General features: G+C 63.0%; 1 protein-coding gene across 2 annotated transcripts; it reads left to right on the top strand.

Annotated features, from left to right (window-relative positions):
• The first annotated feature begins 932 nt into the window (after positions 1–932).
• On the top strand, positions 933–17,108 carry CPLX2 (complexin 2). 2 transcript variants are annotated; one of them, XM_065029654.1, is made up of 5 exons: positions 933–1,083; positions 5,732–5,830; positions 14,752–14,859; positions 15,340–15,515; positions 15,654–17,108. In XM_065029654.1, exons 3-5 carry the CDS (start codon positions 14,829–14,831, stop codon positions 15,849–15,851), a joined length of 405 nt encoding a protein of 134 aa, XP_064885726.1. In that variant the 5' UTR covers positions 933–1,083; positions 5,732–5,830; positions 14,752–14,828; the 3' UTR covers positions 15,852–17,108. The 2 variants fall into 2 exon arrangements, with proteins under 2 accessions (XP_064885726.1, XP_064885727.1); XM_065029655.1 differs by lacking the exons at positions 933–1,083; positions 5,732–5,830 and adding an exon at positions 12,631–12,682.
• Positions 17,109–17,191: the final 83 nt, after the last annotated feature.

Raw genomic sequence — 17,191 nt, 5'->3', positions numbered from 1 at the left:
TTTTCAGAGGGCAATCAGTGATCCCAGTGGCTGAACCGATTGCAAAGGCAAGTTACAAAGCGAGGAGTCAACCGCATAAAGTCAAACCCAGAGCAACCCCAGGGCTGAACAGGAGCTGTTCTGTGCCCCCACAAACCCAAAGTAAAACCCAGGGAAAGGAATGCCCTGCCTGCCAGGGAAGCAAGGGCAGCAGCTGGGCATGGGGAGGATGAATCCCAGCCCCCCAGGCCAGAATGGACCTCAGGAATCCTCGGGGCCATGCTCAGCTCTCTTCATCCCTCGGCCTTGGGACACCCCATAAGAGACCCTGGGCAAGGGCTTTGTCAGGTGCAACAGGGGTCTCTCATTTGAGGGACACCCAGGGATGTCCTGTCTAGAGACCAGTCATCTGGGTGGGCTGGCAGTGCCATGGGAGGGCAGTCACTGACTCAGGGGGAGAAAAGTGCTGGGCCCTGAGGGGAAGATGAATATTGGAGGGAATTGCTGACGGGGTGGACTGGCAGGTTGGACGGTCAAGTACTGGAGTGAATTGCTGGGTAGTGGGGAAACAGGGATGGCCAAGAAATGGGGAGTACTGGAAGGCATGGCTGTACATGGAAGTACTGGCTGAGGGTGGCTGCTATGGGCACTGGAGGTGCAACTGCTGGGACCCAAGGTACTGGGAGGGATGCCTGGGTACGGAGGGGGTAGTTGCTGGGTGCATAACTGGGTACCAGGGGGACAAGGAGGTGGCTGGATAGCAGGGGGGCAACTGCGGAGTACCGAGGGAGGCAGCTAGATACCCGGGGGGCAATTACCGAGAACCGAGGGGAACTGCCGGGCAGCGGGGCCGATTGCCGGGTACCGGAGTGGAATCGTCGGCTGCAGACCCGGGAGGCCGGGGCTGGGGGCTGCCGCCGGGGGCGCGGGGCGGGCCGGAGGCGGGCACGGAGCCGGCCCCGCCCGGGAGGCCGTGCGGCGAAGGGGGAGCCACCACCGGGCCCCCCCCCGTACCGCTACGGCTCCCGCCTCCCTTCCGGCGGCTGCTCCTTCCCTGCGCCGGGGGCGGACGGGACGGACCGGAGCCGCACCGAGCCCAGCCAGGTGGGTGCGGGGCCGGGCCGGGGGCGGGCCCGCCGTGCCGCAGAGCCCGGAGCGGGGGGCGGGCACGGGTACCGACCCGCCGAGCCTCCCGGGGCCGCCGGCTTATGTAACGGGGCGGCGGCCGTGGGGATGCGGGATGCGGCATGCGGGGAAGGATGCGCGGAAGGATGCCGGGCGAGATGTAGGTGCGGGATGCGGATGCAGGATGGAGGGCTGAGTGGCGCGGCCCCGGACTACCCGCCCCCCCCGTCTCCCAGGACTGGGAAGGTGGGGACACTGATGCAGAGGGATGGCATGAGAAGGGCTGTCACCTCCCGGACGGTGGTTTGCAACCCTCCGCCCCTCCAGCCCCTCTGTGCCTGGCCATCCCTGCGGGAACGCTCTGCAGAGCGCGGCTTTGGGCAGGGACAAGAGGCGACCTGCTCCCCCCACCACCCCCCTACCTGCGCCCGGGGAGGCTCCACGCATCCTTCTGCTGTGGGGAGCTCCTTATACCCACCCCACCAGGCTCTTCCCATGCCTCCCCATTACATCTCCCTCCTCCATCCTGCACTCTGTGCCTGAGTTCAACCACTCCTGGAGCAACCCAACTGCATGGTCCACTCCATGGTACTCTGGTCCCTGAGCTCCAGCCCCACTCCCCACTATGCTCCCAGGGCTGTGGCTGCAGCACATGGGACAGGTAGCTGCTGTGATCCAGGCCCGGCAGCACACGGTGGCACTGCCACCCGCATGGCACGAGTGTGACCGGGCAGCCAGTGCCCAAGGCAGGCAGTGCGGTGAGTCAGAGCAGCAAAGCAGGGCTGGCACCTTTGCTCAGGACAGAGCTGACAGCTCAGCTTCTCCATGCAACCAGCTGGGCTCTGCAGTCAGTGGCAGCCACTGGATGAGGTTGGTGAAAGAGCCAGAGTGATGTGAGTTAAGATGAGGTGCCAGGTCTGGCAAAGAGAGGATGAGGAAGGATGGGCTAGGCTCAGGATGCAGGGAGGTGTTCTCCCTGCCAAACCTGCCCTCATCCCCCTGAGGCTGCAGGACCACGAGGATCCCAGGATGGGCTCCAGCATGGCCAGGGGAAGCAGGGAGCTGAGCCCCCAGCTGGCAGAACTGCTCCAGGTGTCCTGAGAAAACTGAGCCAGCTCAGCTGAAATAAACCTGCACAGGAAAATTGTCTCAAAGTCTCCCTTGACTGTGGGCTGAATGCTTGTTTCTTCGATTGCCTTGCGTGATAACATTAGTATTGAAATGACCCCAGCCAGGCAGAGCTATTAACACCTTGCAGTGCTGGAGGATGATTGCGGTTCACACCTTGGCTCTTCCCCGGGTTTCTGCAGAGGCTGCTGCCAGGCGCAGCCCGCCAGGCCCGGTGCTGTCTGTTGGGAGCCATGTCGGGAGCTGAGGGGAGCTGCCTTGAGTTGCCCAGCGTGGTTTAACCATGGGAGCTGAGAGGTCCCAGCAGAGGTCTAGTACTGCAAAGAAACCCTCTGGGGAAGAGAGGGTGACCACCAGCAGCGTGGCACAGCTCTGTTCCCACCGCCGGGCACCAAGATGTCCGTCCCCTTGGCACAGACCTCGAGAGGTCTGGTGTGGCAGGTGGGCACGGTCACTGCAGCCCAGACTGCCACCTTTCCCACCAGCCCTGAGCCCAAGCTCTTGGGCATCAAGCGCTGCCCAAACAGCCAGGGCTGGACCCCCCTGCCCAGTGCAGGACCCTCCTGGCAGCTGGAGGATCTCTGCTCTTGCCTGCAGCCTCCACGTGTCCCTAGCCAGACCTCCCCATTTGTTCTTATGCCAGCATCATCCTTGAGTTTAAACGATCCTTCTCCCTCCCTGGTGTTTACTCGCCGGGTGTATTTATAGAGAGCAATCAGGCCTGTTCAGCCAGGGTAAACAAGCTGCGCTCCTGCAGGCTGCTCTCGTGTGAGCACTCTCTGCTCCCTCATCCCAGGAGCTTTCCCCTCTGCCTTTTCCAGCTCCGTGGAGCCTTTTTGGCCATGGAGACCTGCACCATCTGCATTGTCCAGCTATGGGCTCTCTGGGCTGTGCCTCCAGGCTCCAGTGTCTTGCTATAGGTCACCCAGTGCCTCACCAGGAGCCACCGTCACCTTTTCCATGTCATTCTGCACCACAAGTGCCTGCTCCTCCTGTAAGCTGCCAGGCCAGCAAGCCCATCCCTCCCTGGCTGGTGCCACCAGCTCCTGCTGCAACACTTACCAGAGACTCAGAAACATCTCTCATATCAGCCAGCTCCCAGAGCCCTGCGATGGTGTGACCCAGACCTGCCCTGGCCCATGGGAAGGTGAAGTCTGCAAGAGATATTGAGATTTTTGAGGCTGGGGATTTGCTTTTTGAAGGCAAGGCAGGTTGACTCAGGTACGGGACCCCAACTGGGAAATGCCTCTGGGGCTGCCCAATGCAACGTGGCACCCTGAGCCCTTTGCACGCCTGCATGAGAGCCAGGGCGGCACACTGCCAGCACTGAGTCCGGTGTGCAGATAGTTTCCCCACGTTTCCCCAAGCATCGTGGTTCTGAGCCTTTCTTCTCACCCCATGCATGGACATGAAGCTGATGCCAGCCTCAGAGCAGGTCACAAGAGCATCTCCCTTACGCAGGAGAAATGCTTTGAGACGTGGCCCAGAGTGCTCCAGCCTGCACACCCCACTGATTCCCTTCCCCAGCCCACCCTCCTCTGCAAATATTTGGACAAGCTCAGCTATAAACGCAGGGTGCTGAGAGCCAGAGGTGCCAAAGCAGAAAAGCTGTGGACTTGCTAATGGTCTCATCTCGAGCATTAGGTTTTCCCTGGATACTGTGTGTTGTGTCCAGAGCCTCAGCTGGATAAAAGCAGCCCTGCCAGTGCCTGGGGACACTGCAGTCCCCAGAACTGGGGTTGTCCTGGCACTGTCACCCTGCTCTGCTCATCCCTGTCCTCTACTTTTGGCTGCAGTTGGTGTCTGGTTGCCTAAACAAACAGACAGACTGAGCTAGCACAGCTGTCCAGGTGAGATGCATCTTCATGATGCTGGCAGGCTCTGTCCATTTAAAAGGCACGGGAAAAAAAACACTTTGGAGTGGCCCAGAAAAAAAATACCCTGCAGGATCAGAGCAGCACCCCCCAGGACCCTCTGCCTGTTCTCAGGTACCTGAGCAGGGGATTGTCACTCTTTGCACCCTCTGGGGTTTCTGCAAAGAATGGCTGATTTGCACCCTGACAAAGCAGGGGACTGATCCCGTCCCAGCCCAGCTGTCTCCTTGGCACTGAGCTGTCTGGGAAGCAGCCGCCCCCGGGCACACGTCCCCGCAACACTCTGCAGCCCATCTTACCCCGCTTCTGAGTCTTCCCACGTCCCAAAGGAGGCAGCCGTTGTCCCCAGCAAAGGTCACCTTCACGCTGCTGCTGAGCCCTTTCCAGGCTGAGCTTTCAGCGCTGCATTTCCCAGGGAAGCAGTCGCTGTTCTGGGATCTCCTCAGGGATCTCACTGAGGATCCTCTGCCCCTTCCCCACAGCTTGCAGAGCTCAGGGTCCCCTGGGTGATCCTGCACCCTCCCCAAACCCAGCACTGCGCCCGTGGGCTGGCAGTGTCTCCTGCCCCCGGGGCTCGGATAAGGCATCCCTGCTCCGTGATGCTTTTAAAAATGCAGGCTCCATCCATCCCAGCCCCTGCTCCTCCAGCGTCACTGTTTGCTTGTGTTTCCCCCGGCTCCCCTGGGTCATTCATTTATCTCCAATTTGCCAAAGCCTCCCTCCTTCCCCAGGGTGGAGGAAAAGCCTTTGCTTGAAGTCAGGATGAATTTGTAACTTGCCCAGGAACCTGCTGCCCCAGTCGCAGAGCACAAGTCACACTTGTGGCACGTGTCAAGGTGACACCAGCCACACCGTGGGGACAGGCCACCCCAGAAACTGCCAGCGCAGCACACAGCACCCGTCTGCCCAGGTCTCTGCACAGCCTCTGCCCAGGCCAGCGTCCCCGGGAAGCACGCCCTGCATCTCCCTGAGCATCACAGGGGGATTTCAAGGACAGTCAAGGAAGGGACAAGATCCCTGAGGAGAAGCTTCCTGTGGTCCAGCAGAAAGTGGGGAACCCCAAAGGGGGTGTGCCAAGGCTTTCTCAAATTGCAAAGTCTGAGCAAAGTCTTTTGTTTGGCGGCTTGTTTTAACTTGCCATTATGTTCTCCAAAGAAGAAAGTCATCATTTGCAAGCTGAGGAAGGCAGAGTTAATGTGAAATTTTAAAACACTTGAGGAGTTGAGAGCCCTCTAAATATTTAATGAAGGCATCCAAACTGCTGGGTGTCTGCAGAGATGGCCAGGAGCCCTCTGCCAGCATCAGAGGTGGTGTCCCTGATGCAGGAGAGGATCAAAGACCCTAACGGGCTGCCATCTCCTGCAGCCTGTCACCCTCTGCATGCCCCGCTGCGCTCCCACCTACGGAGAGATGATGGCTCTTGGCAGCAGATTGCTCTCAGCCTTGGAGGTTGGGATGCGGGGGGGGTGCACAGACCCACCCGGTGTCCCCTGAGTAGGGGGAGAAGGCAGCAGCAGTGGTGTGCTCCATCCATCACCCGTCAAGTGATTCTACTTTATCCACCCCATCCAGTCCTGGCACCCCACCTGCAGAGCTGATCCTCCCCCTGTCGGTGTCTCCTGCAGGCCCCGCTCTCCCTGCGATGCCCAGCTGCCCCTGCGAGCTCCTCATCGCCCTGCGTTAGGTGCCGAAGCCTGCGGACACCCGGCGCTGCACGCACCAAGGTAGGCAGCACTGCCCCGGCTCTGCGCGCTGCGGCTCCCGGGGGGCACCTCGCTCCCCACGGCACAGGGGGCACAGTGCAGCCATGGGATGGATGGGGGGGTGCAGAGGTACAGCCTGAGGCTACCTCACCAGGATGGGGGGGTCCATGATGAGCATCCTGGTGAGACCCTGATGCAGGGCAAGAGGCATCCAAACCAACTCAGGACCAGGCTGAGGCCATGGGAGTGGGGAACAGCTGAGGCTCTGAGGTGGGTGCTGGACACGGTCCTGCCTGGGGACCATGGCAGGTGACCGTGACTGCGGAGCTGGCACAGAGCCAGGGGCTTTTTAATTTCTTTTCTTTTTTTTTTTTTTTTGCCTTTGAAAGCCCCCAGATGGGAAAGGTACGCGCCAAACCCCACTGAAAGCAGCCAAGAATGGATTTTCTGGCCAGAGCCCCAGCAGCTCTTGGAGCGGCGCCGTGCCCGTCCGGCGTCACACTGCAGCGGAAACCCCAAGTGTGGGCAGGCTGGGGGAGGTTTCAGCTGGGGTGGGCAGAGAGCCCCCCACCTATCCCAGCTGCCTCCCCGTGCAGGGGTCTCACTCCTCCCAGCGCCCCGAGCCGGGGCAGCGCAGGCTTATCCCGTTCCCACTGCGTTGTAGATGGCTGGAGCCCAGACACCCAGATTTTCCCCCCACGCTGCCACAGAGCTCCCCACCATGCAGCCATCTGCTGCTGTTGGAGGACAGGGTGTCCCCAGCATTGTGGCCCTTGGCCAGCTCAGTTACCCAGGGCACGGGGCATCTGAGCTCCCAAACCTCCCCTCTCATGGGATGCGATGGGCCCATCTCTCCTGGGAAGGCAGATGCTCTCCTAGAGCTGGACTGGGAGTTTGGTAGAGCATGACCAGCCACGACAGCGTCCCTACTCCTCAGCAGTGCAGGGGGGCATTAAAGCATCCCAGGCTCTTTGCTCTCGTCTCAGGAGCCCCAAAGAGCTTGCAGAATCTTTGCAAACCAACACCAGTATCAGCACAAGGCTGAACTTCAGGGGAGCAGCACCCAGGGTATAATTTTTGAGGATGCTTTGGCTGGAGGGGGGATGGATGAGGGCTGCCACTGCTCTGCTGTGCTCTGAGCTTGAGCTTGAGCTGTCCTCTGTGCTCTTAGTCTTGAGATAATTGTGTCCTTGTCCTTCATGCCTTTCCCCCGCCGGTGAAATGAGGGTGGGTATAACCCCTCCAAGGCTTTCCATGGGGAGGGAGTGCCCAAATCCCATCCTGACATGGGGCCAGGAGGGGATCCTTGAGCATCCTCTCCCTGCACCATCCCAACCACCTCCGCCATTGGCACCTGCACAGGCCCTGCGTGTGCCTGCCAGGGTGGTGAGGATGGAAATAAGTATGTGCACAGCCTGGCTCCTTCCCCAAAAGCACTGACCAGGGCAATGGTGCTGGATGGGGAGGCATTGTAGGGGCTTGAGAGGGCTTTTGTCTGCTCCTCGGGCAGTACCGGTGTGCTGCACCCAGCTCCACTCCGGCCCCTGCAGAGCCATGCGGGTGTGCATGCCTGCCATAAATATTGATGGGGTGGACTCAGCACAAGTGTGCCTTTATATACAGTGATTTGGATGTATATGCTATAAGTACCTGCTGTGTGGGCAGGAGAAAGCAGTGTAGGTGATAGCACCGAGGCTGAATGCACAGTGGCTTTTCTACAGGGAGGTGGGATCCATCCTGCGTGGGGTGGGGAGGTGGGAAGCGGCCAAGTGAGGAACCTCAGGGGTCACAAAACTCTTTGGGGAATTGGCCAGACCCACAGCTAGCCTAAATCTTCCAGCTGAGACTGCAGTGGGCCACCGCAGCTCCCACAGCCTGCTCCCCGCACAGCCACGCCAGGATGAACAGCGAGGGGCTGCAGTGCCTCTGTTTAATAATGCATGGCACAGAGGCACCGGACGCTCACCGGGAGCCAGAAGCTGCGGGGACAAGAAGTCACCACTGCAGCAGTCGATCAGTGGGGTCCATCCCGGCATCCCCCAGTGCTCACGGGATGTGGACACCTCAGGGCTCTGGGTAGCCCCGAGGCTGGGGCTGGGTAAGCAGAGCTTCCCACCACAGGGCACAGCAGTGGCAAAGCCAAGGCACTCGGTCACGCAGCAGCTGTCATCCTGGCCACGCTGGATGCTTCTTAGATAGAGCCTGGAGATGGGTCCCTGTCCCCTTGGCCACTCCTGCTGGGAAATATAGCCCCTGTTAATCTTTCTCACACAGATGCAGGCGTAGGTGGTATTTTTGGGGAGCTCTGGAGGGCCGAGCAGCACTGGGAGCACCCCTCCTTCTCTGGCATCCTCCTGGGACACCACCATGCTGGGAACAGCTGGAAGCTATGGGCTTGGTGCCCTCCTTGCTTCATCCCTTCCCCAGCCAAAACCACCCTGGCTCACACGTTGGTTGCCAGGCCCAGGACGAGCAGGTGTGTGCTGGGTCTTGCAGGCACCAATTCACAACAAGCTCCTGCAAATGGCCCCCCTGGGGGATGCATGCATCCCTTATTATTTGTGGTGCCGTGATCCAGCCCCACCGACCATCTGCTGCAGCAGCTCCCCACCACCCACTCCCCAGCCCACGCTGTGCCCCACGGCACAGAGCTGTGCGGGGGTGGGCAGGGGGTGCCCAGCGTGCCACCCCCAGCCCACAGGCAGGAGGGAACAGACAGGTCTGCAGGACTGATGCTGATGGGGCTGTGGTAGCGATGCAGGTGGGTCTGCAGTAGTGATGCCAACGGGGCCATGGTATTAACACAGACAAACCTGTGATAGTGATGCAGGAAAAGCTGCAGCGTCAGCCCGGAGCCCCTCTGCCTGCAGGAGTGCTTTGCTGTGCCCATGCAGAGCAGGGCACAGGGAGGGCAGTGGGCAGGGTGGGCAGGAGCATCCCCTGTCCAGCCAGCAAAGCCTGGACCTGGGGAGACCCTTAGGGCATGAGACCAGCAGAAGTCATCCTGTGAGGGTGACTCCAGGGGCAGATTTGGTCTGTTTTCTCCGTCCCTCTCTGGTGAGCTCAGGGGACCCTGCCACCCCCAGCCCCCAGCCGCAGTGCTGCTCCCACCTTGGGCAGAGCATGGCAGCAGAGCCGGGGTCAGGCCATGCCACAAACCCACCTCCCTCCCCACCAGACCCTGGGTGGCTTGCTCCTGCACCAGCCCCTTGGTGAGACCCTCATTCGCAGCCAGGAGAGTGGTTGCTGGGAGAACACCCACACGTGCTGGGGGGTTGTGACTCGCTGCAGGGGCAGAGCAGTAGTCCCCATGTCCCCAGTGACTGGACGTGGGGGGGCTCCAAGCACCACATGCTCACCCTGAGCATGGAGCAATGGTCCCCCCAGGTCCCCCTCACCTTGCTCAGTGTCACCAGCAGGAGGGACAGCAGGGGTGGCAGGGGCTGTCCCTGCAGTCTACGCTCAGCCACTGTGATGGAGGGTCCAGCTCCAGCCTGACGCTACAGCCCGCTGGTGCCCGTCCCTGTCCCTGTCCCCACCAGGTGCCAGCCCCAAGAGGCCAAGGCTGCTCTTCAGAGGCTGCAGCTGCTGCATGTTTTGTGCTGCCTCTTCCCCTTCTTGACGCTGCTGTTTTTGTTTTGTTTAAAAGGCTGGGTTACGAATTTTAAACAGGCTCCTGAAAAACCCAATTACCTCCAGAAGACAACCTGATAAAAGCTGCCTAAGTGGCACTGTGGAAATCGCCTTGTGCAGCAGCCGAGGGAAAACCAACATAACAAAGCCTTTAGAAATGGAGTTAACCACTTTTAATCCCTCGGTGCAATGAGAAGGACCAATAATTATTTTCTGTAGAGATGGCGGGTGGGGGGGGATAAGTGAAATAACTGCCCTGTGCTAATGGGTGGCAGCAGGCTGGGCTTGCGGTGCTGCAGGGATGGGTGCAGTTTTTCAGGCACCCGCTTCGCTCTGCCTGGGAGCTTTGCAAGGGCCCATGGTGGCTGTGACCTTGCAGGGTCCCTGTGTGGCTGCAGGGCTTGGGGACGGTGCCAGCAATGGGGCAGGCAGGTGCCGCTCGGGGCTTTGCTGGCAGCAGATGCGGTGGGTGATGCAGCAGTGGCAGCAGCCGCCAGCCCCATGCCCTTTCTCTGGGCGCCAGCGGGGAGCGGAGCGAGGCGCTGCCAGGGCTCTGGCACCCGCACTGGCTCCGTCCCTGCCTTGCTGCCCCCGCAAGCCGGCACGGAGGTGACTTGCAGGATTTGGCAGCGCTGAGAGCTTCCTGCTCCATCTGGCCATGGTGCTGTCCCCCCCGTCCCTCCTATTGCTCCCCGTCCCTTCCCTTCCTGCCTCCCCCAGCAGCTCCAGGCAGCAACCTGGCAGGTGACACTGCCCAGAACGACGCCAGGGGACAGCTGTGTCTAAGGAGTGCCCATGCCAGGCACGAGCAGTCCTCCCAGCACCAGGAGCATCCTCCAAACATCTGCCAGAGCCAGCTGCGCTCTGGGACTGCAGGGGTCCCCTGGGCTCATCCCCATCCTGAGAGCAGGGGTGTCCACAGGGTGTGTGAGGCAGGGGGACAGAGGCGATGTCCAGGGCTGGTGATGAGCCCCTGGCTGCCCATCCCAGGGGAGCCCAACTGCCAGGGCAGGGCTGGGCGCTCACCAGCCCATTGGCTGTGGTTGCGCTGCCGGCACTGACAGCTGGAGTGCCGGGGCGTTTGGCCACAGCTGACATGAGCCTCGTGCTTCCCGCAGCAGCAGGGACGGGGGCTGCTTCGCCCACCTCCCCCCGACTACCCTGCACCCCGTGTGGGGTCCCACACTTGGAGACAGGATTCCAGGCTGCCAAGCTCCAAAGAGGGCAAGCCTGGCTTAAACATTTAGCGCTGGCACAAGGGACAGCCCTCCCAGCTTGGCCACAGCTCATACTGGGAGCAGTCCCCAGGCAGCTGGGAGCTACTGGGGGAGGATGCGTTTAATGAGCCGAGGCATCTCCAAAGATTGAAAGACTCAAGGACCCATCCCAGGAACAAAAGGAGGCGTTTTGTCAGGCGTTGAGAGACGGGCTCGTTAATTCCTCCTGGCTGTCACACTTATCTGTAATGAATTTGTGCTCTGCTGTATTATTTTTAATACAATAGGAGCGGTGCAGCCCGCCCACCGCCCGGCTGCCGGGAGCGCTGACGTCAGCGCCCGGAGCAGGGCTGCCGCAGGATGGACAGACAGACGGACAGGCCAAGCGCAGGCCTGTCTTGCCACCCACACGCCTGTCCCACCAGCTGCTGGCGGGCAGAGCAGGGCTGGGCACAAGGGCAGGAGGCAATTTTTCCATGAGTTGTTGGCCAATGCCACTGTGGAAGGGGCTGAGGGCTTGAGGCTGGCAGAGATGGGGTGTGCTGGAGGGGGTGTTTTGGGGAGCAGTGAGAGAGGGTGAACAAGAGGGCCGCGTCCTTGATGTGTTGTCCCTGCACTGAGACCTTGCCCTGGCAGCAGCCATGCATCGGGGCAGGAGCTGGCAGCGGGTGCACACATGCAGATCTGTCAGTACCACATCCCAGTGGAGGTGCTGGGCTGGTACTTGCGTGCTGGCTTCGCCCCCCCGCCAGCTGCAGGATGGCTCCTCAGTGCTGCCCCACATCCTCCATCACCCCATCCTCCCCACAGCAGCCCCAGCTGTGCACAACACCGGCAACATCTCCACAGGCTGCACCACCGGGTTTGTGGGGGAAGCTGCAGCCTGTCCTGGCTCCCCACAGCCTCCCACATGCAGAAGATGGGGGTCCCTGAAACGACCCTGCATCTAGACCCTTTCCAGCACTTTTCTGGGATGTAGCTATGAGGTTTCCCGCAGAGCTGCTCCTCCAGAGCCTCACCATTAAACACCAGATATCCCCAAAGCCTGGCTTAGAGCACCGCTAATCAGATTTGCAAAGCGCTCCTCTTGTTTCTAATAACCCAGGGCTGGATTAATTAGAAGGCGCCGGCTGCCCCTCTGTGGGGTGGCAGGGCTGGCGATGGGGCACGCACCTGTCCCCAGTGCCTCTCTGTGCACTTAGACAGGGGTGCCCTGTCCCGCAGCTGATGAGGAGGGGTGAGGGGGCTACAGGAGCCCATCTCCTTTTGGGCAGGTGCAGGAGGGCCAGGCAGGGTGGTGCCCCCCAATCTTGCCTGGGGTCCCCACACTGAATTGGGTCCTGAGCCCCGTGGGCATCGTGTCCTCGATGCCACAGCACAGGCCCTCCCAGCATCCCTAGCCTAGGCACCCCCCACCCACCGTGGGACCCCCCTGGGGGGAGACAACACCAAAAATCCAAAGCTGGGGCCTCCGAGCAGAAGCTGCTGGTGCTGGGTTCGAGTTGTTTTATCAGGGACTTTAATTAAACTGCTGCAGCTGCCCTGCACCACTGCGGAGGGGAACAGAGTGCTGCGGCTTGGGGTGCCGAGTGAGATAGTAGGGGGGTGCGGGATTTGGGGGCGGTGTGCAGCTCCGCGGTGGCTCCGGCTGATTAATGCCTCGATTCGCCCATTAATTGCCGCGGAGGTGAATCATTAACCCCGCGCCGGACGCGCTCTCCCCCCAATCCCTCCCTCTAAAGGAGCGCGGTGTGGGGTCCGGAGGGTCCCCGTCCGCATCCTTGAGAGCGGTGCGGGGCTCCCCGTGGGCCGCACACCGGGACGTTTCCCCGGGGGTCGTGCGGCGTTTCCTTGGGGGGTCTCCCGCATCCCTCCCCGTGGGGGGCCGGGCTGCGCGGTGCCAGGGCGGGGGGTGTCGCCCCGGGCGGGCCCACGCGTGCCGCCGGGGGCGGGCGGGGGCCGGGCCGCGGCGGGGCGGGGCGGGAGGGCGGAGCGGCGGCAGCGGAGAGCGGCGGCGGAGCCGGTGAGTGCCGCGCCGCGCCGGTGCTGAAGGGACAGCGCCGCCGCTGCGGCACCGGGCGGCCCCGGGCGGCGGGCGGGGCCCCGAGCCGCATCCTCCGGGCGGGGGGCGGCGGGTCACCGCGGTACCGCGTCCCCTGCGCGACCACCCCCCACCACCACCGCGGCTCCCGCCCTCCCCGTGTCCCTGCGCCCCCCCACCGCGGCTCCTGTGTCCCCTGCGCGCCCGGTGCGTGTCCCCTGTCCCGGGTGTCCCCTGCGTCCTCCGTGTGCTTGCACTCCCACCGTGGGGCGTCCCCTGGGTTCCGCACCCCTCTGCGGTCCCGGTGTCCCCCGCATGCTGAGTCTCCCCTACGTCCCGTGTCCCCGCTGGCCCTCGCCCTTCCGGCGCCCCCTTCCGTGTCCCCTGCGTCGCTGCAGACCGTGCGGCCCCGGTGTCCCGGCGCCTGCCGTCTCCCCCCCGTCAGCGGTGTTCCCGCACGTTACCCGTGTCCCTGCACTCTCCGGTGTCCCCCCACGTACCCTGGTGTCGCTGCGCCCCCCCCGCCCCCGCGACCCCGGTGTTCCGGTTCCCCTATGTCCCAACGGCGCCGGGTGTCCCCTGCACCCTTCCTGCGGCGCCGGAGTCTCGGCGCCCCCCACTGTCCCCGCGTCCCCGGTGTCCTCCGAGCCCCCCCCCGCGGCGCTGGAGCTCAGCGCAGCACCGCCTGGAGGAACCCCCCCCAGTGCACGGGGTGCCTGGGGCTGGGAGCAACAAACTTCCCCGGGTCCCGGTTCGCGAAGCCCCCCCTGCAGCCCACCAGGGGATCCCGGGAGATGGGGTGGGGGGACCTGCAAGGCTGCGGCACCCACTGGGCACACGCGCACACACTGCAAACTGCACAGCCAGGCTCTGAGCAGAGCCTGCAGCCCCCCGCACACACACAGGACATGTGGGGGGCACGGCTATCCCCGCCCCCCCCCCACACACACGCCCCCCTGCTTGCAGTCCCCCAGATACACAGCGAATGCAAACAGCCTGCAACACCCCCACACGTACACACACGTGGCACAGTCTGCAAATTTGTGTGCACACCCCACCCCATACAGCCTGCAAACCCACGGACCTGCACTCACAGCCCCCCCCGCAACACAGCCCGTAACCCCCACACAGCGCGTGCAAACACACACAGTGCACACACTCACCCATGCAAGCCCTTACACGCGCATCCGCAGAGCTTGCAAACCCCGAAACTCAGGCACGCACACACTCAAAGCTTGCAAACAGGCTGCAGACCCGCACTGTGCGGGTACACACAGCTTGCAGCTCCACAAACTGGTGCACACACATGTGCGTGCACACCCCCATGCAAAAACTGCCTGCAGCCACCTGCGAACACACCTCTTGACCAAAGACAGCCTGCACATACCGCTCACACACGTGGGAGCGCACACAAACACGGGATGCGCATACACGCTCTGTCCTGCACACGCAGTGTCCCTGCACACTGTCACCCATCCCCAGCACCCGCAGGGATCACGCACACAGTCACAGGCTGCTGTCTGCAACCCCTGCAGCCCCCAAACCCTGTCACAACACGCCAACAGCCTCTTCTCCATCCCTCCGCAGAGTGCATACATTGTGATAGACGCACACACAGCACCCTGTGTCCAGCTGCACTGCGCTAGCATCCCCAGGCAGGGTCTGTCCCCCCTCCCTCAAGGCACAGACATGCAGTGGGTGGTGGCATAGTGGGTCCCCATCCCGCCAACCCCCCAGGCAGGACCCCGGGGCTCCTGCTGCCCCACTGAGGGCAGTGCTGGGGTGGAAATCTGTCTCCGGTCCCTGCCTTGGTCCCACCACAAGTCTGCAAAGCCAGTGGGGATGTGGGGAGGGTGCCAAGGGGAACAGGTAAATCTGCCCAGCCTCTGTCCGCAGACTCCAAAAGCTCCCTCTGCCCATCCTGGGAGGTATTTTGGGCTGGAGACACAGGGTGCATCCTGCAGTGCCAGGGACTGTCCCTCCCCTTGTGCCTAGGCAGCGGGGAACCCTGGGCACGGCATCGCCAAACACATCCCTCTCTGCCTACGCAGGTGGCCCTGGTCAGCGAGCCCAGACAGCAGTGGATGAACGCTGGGTGCTGGCCTAGCCACACGCACACACCGGCACCATGGACTTCGTCATGAAGCAAGCGCTGGGCGGTGAGTAGGTGCTGTACCCCCCCCAGGGTCCCTGCTCAGGGAGCGATGCTGGCCCAGCGCTCCAGGGAACGCAGTGGGAGGGACACAGTGGGGGTACAAAGCCACAGGGAGAGGTGCTGGTGGGGGGGAGCTGCTGCCGGAGCACTCCAGGGCTCCCGTTCCCAGCGCCTGGCTGGGGAATCCCCGGCTCTCCTGCCGCTAAGTGGGATTCCCTGGCGGGTCCCCTGGGTGCCAGCGCCGAAGGAGCTGCTGGCGTCTCCCCCGGCTGATGCTGAACTAGGACAGCACAGCCAGCCTGCGGCACTCCCCATCCCCGCAGCCTCCAGAGCCCAACTGCAGCCAGCGCGGGTGGCCATGGGGACATGCCAGGTCATCCTTAGCGGGGGGCTCCACACCCTCCCTGCCTCTGCAGGGGCTTCGGCAGCCAGCGCTGTGGCTGCAGCACATGTGGGGACTGTCTGATGGTCTTGTGCTGTGCAGGGGCCACCAAGGACATGGGGAAGATGCTGGGGGGTGAGGAGGAGAAGGACCCCGATGCACAGAAGAAGGAGGAGGAGAGGCAGGAGGCCCTGCGCCAGCAGGAGGAAGAGCGGAAAGCCAAGCACGCCCGCATGGAAGCTGAGCGAGAGAAAGTCCGGCAGCAGATCCGTGACAAGGTGGGCACACACCTCCCCTGTGCCCAGCCCTGCCCACAGCACCCGGGATGGGGCTGGGACAAGGAGCCAGCATGGCTGGGGAGGAGGGGGCCTGATGCTGTGGTGGTGGGCACATGCTGAGGGCCTGTGTCCTCACAGTACGGGCTGAAGAAGAAGGAAGAGAAGGAGGCGGAGGAGAAAGCTGCGCTGGAGCAGCCATGTGAGGGCAGCCTGACGCGCCCCAAGAAGGCGATCCCGGCGGGCTGTGGGGATGAGGAGGAGGAGGAGGAGGAGAGCATCCTGGACACCGTCCTCAAGTACCTGCCCGGCCCGCTGCAGGATATGTTCAAGAAGTAACAGCACCGCCAACCCTGCCATGGGGTGCTGGGGCACAGGCGCCCTCTCCCCTCCGACCCCTCCATCAAGTTCCCTTGGCCCCAACGGGGGTCCCCACACCCCCTCCCCATCCCCTTCTGCCTATTCCCCTGACCAGACTGAAAACCCGCCCCGTCCTGTCCAGGCAGGGCCCCCCCACCACGCTGTGCCAAAGGGGAGCAGCCCTGGCTGGACAGAGCGAACCGGGACCAAATGCACTGACGCAACCTCGTGGCAGGCTGGGGGCACTCCAGGCCCTACCAGCCCCCCCGGGGTGGCTCCCCGTGCCCCCTGCCCCCCTGCCTCTCCCAGGGGACCCCGGCAGGCCTCCTCTCGCTTGCCATCGTCCCCAGCACTGCCATCCCCCTGCCCCATCCTGCCCTGGGCTAAGCCCAAAGCACAAAGCCAGGCGCCCTGCCCACAGCTCCCCCATCCCCAGTCCCTGGGCACGGGGGTCCCCCAGGGCTGCCCGGTGTGCTCCAGCATCGGGGGGTTGGAGGGGACCCCCCCTCCTCGCATCTCTGGCCCCATAGTTAAAGCCATATCAGTTAGACTGCAATACTTCAGCACCGGGAGGAGCGGGCGCCGCGCTCCACCGACCGTGTACAAAGGCGCATGCGGGGCAGGGACCCCCCTGCCTCGTCCCCCCTGCCCCGTTCCCACCGCTTGCTCGTCCGTGTCTCGGCCCCGCCGGCCCCTGTTCTCGCATTAGTGTCTCTGTGCCAGGGTGCGCGCGTCGCTCCATGCGTCCTTGTGTCCGCTGCTCACGCTCCCAGCCCCGAGTCCCCGCTGTCCCCGGGGCTGCCCGCAGCGCTGAGCCGAGAACCCCCCGCCGCGCTGCCAGGGCCCCCGCTCTGTCCCCTGCAATAAAGCCAGCACGGGGCCGAGGGCTGCCTGGCCAGTCCTGAACCGGGAATGCCCGGCTGTCCCCCTGCCCTGCACTGGGCACACGGGTCCCCTGGGCCTGGGAAGGAATCCCTGGGCAAGCACCCTGGGCATGTCCCAGGAGCTGCTGCTTGCACCCCAATCAGGGGGCGCGGGGGCACAACCTCACCCCAGCCCATCCCTTGCCGCACCGTGCTCCCCCCCTCCCCGTGCTTCCTCCGCCACAGCCCCCAGCTGCTCACCAGGGCTCTCCCTGGGAGGCGGCGGGCGACTTGGGGCCTCGCAGACATGCTGTGACCATCCTGCTCGAACTAGTCTTTGACAAACTAATAAAATAAAGGGATTTGTACATTGCTCTGGCCTCTTCTCAGCCATTGCTTCCCTTGGGCCCTACACCAGCTCTCTTACTCCTCCATCCCCTCAGGGATGAGACCTTG

The sequence above is a fragment of the Columba livia genome, chromosome 14 (genome assembly GCF_036013475.1).
Source record: "Columba livia isolate bColLiv1 breed racing homer chromosome 14, bColLiv1.pat.W.v2, whole genome shotgun sequence".
In the NCBI taxonomy this organism is placed as follows: Eukaryota; Metazoa; Chordata; class Aves; order Columbiformes; family Columbidae; genus Columba; species Columba livia.
This window is presented reverse-complemented; position numbering and strand designations above follow the sequence as displayed.

What these genes read in the sequence shown, in the direction of transcription:
- CPLX2 (XM_065029654.1), top strand. Translation starts at nt 14,829, where the DNA reads ATGGACTTCGTCATGAAGCAAGCGCTGGGCG. An exon ending in CATGAAGCAAGCGCTGGGCG is followed by an intron (nt 14,860 to 15,339) that starts GTGAGTAGGTGC and finishes TGTGCTGTGCAG; the next exon opens with GGGCCACCAAGGACATGGGG. An exon ending in GGCAGCAGATCCGTGACAAG is followed by an intron (nt 15,516 to 15,653) that starts GTGGGCACACAC and finishes GTGTCCTCACAG; the next exon opens with TACGGGCTGAAGAAGAAGGA.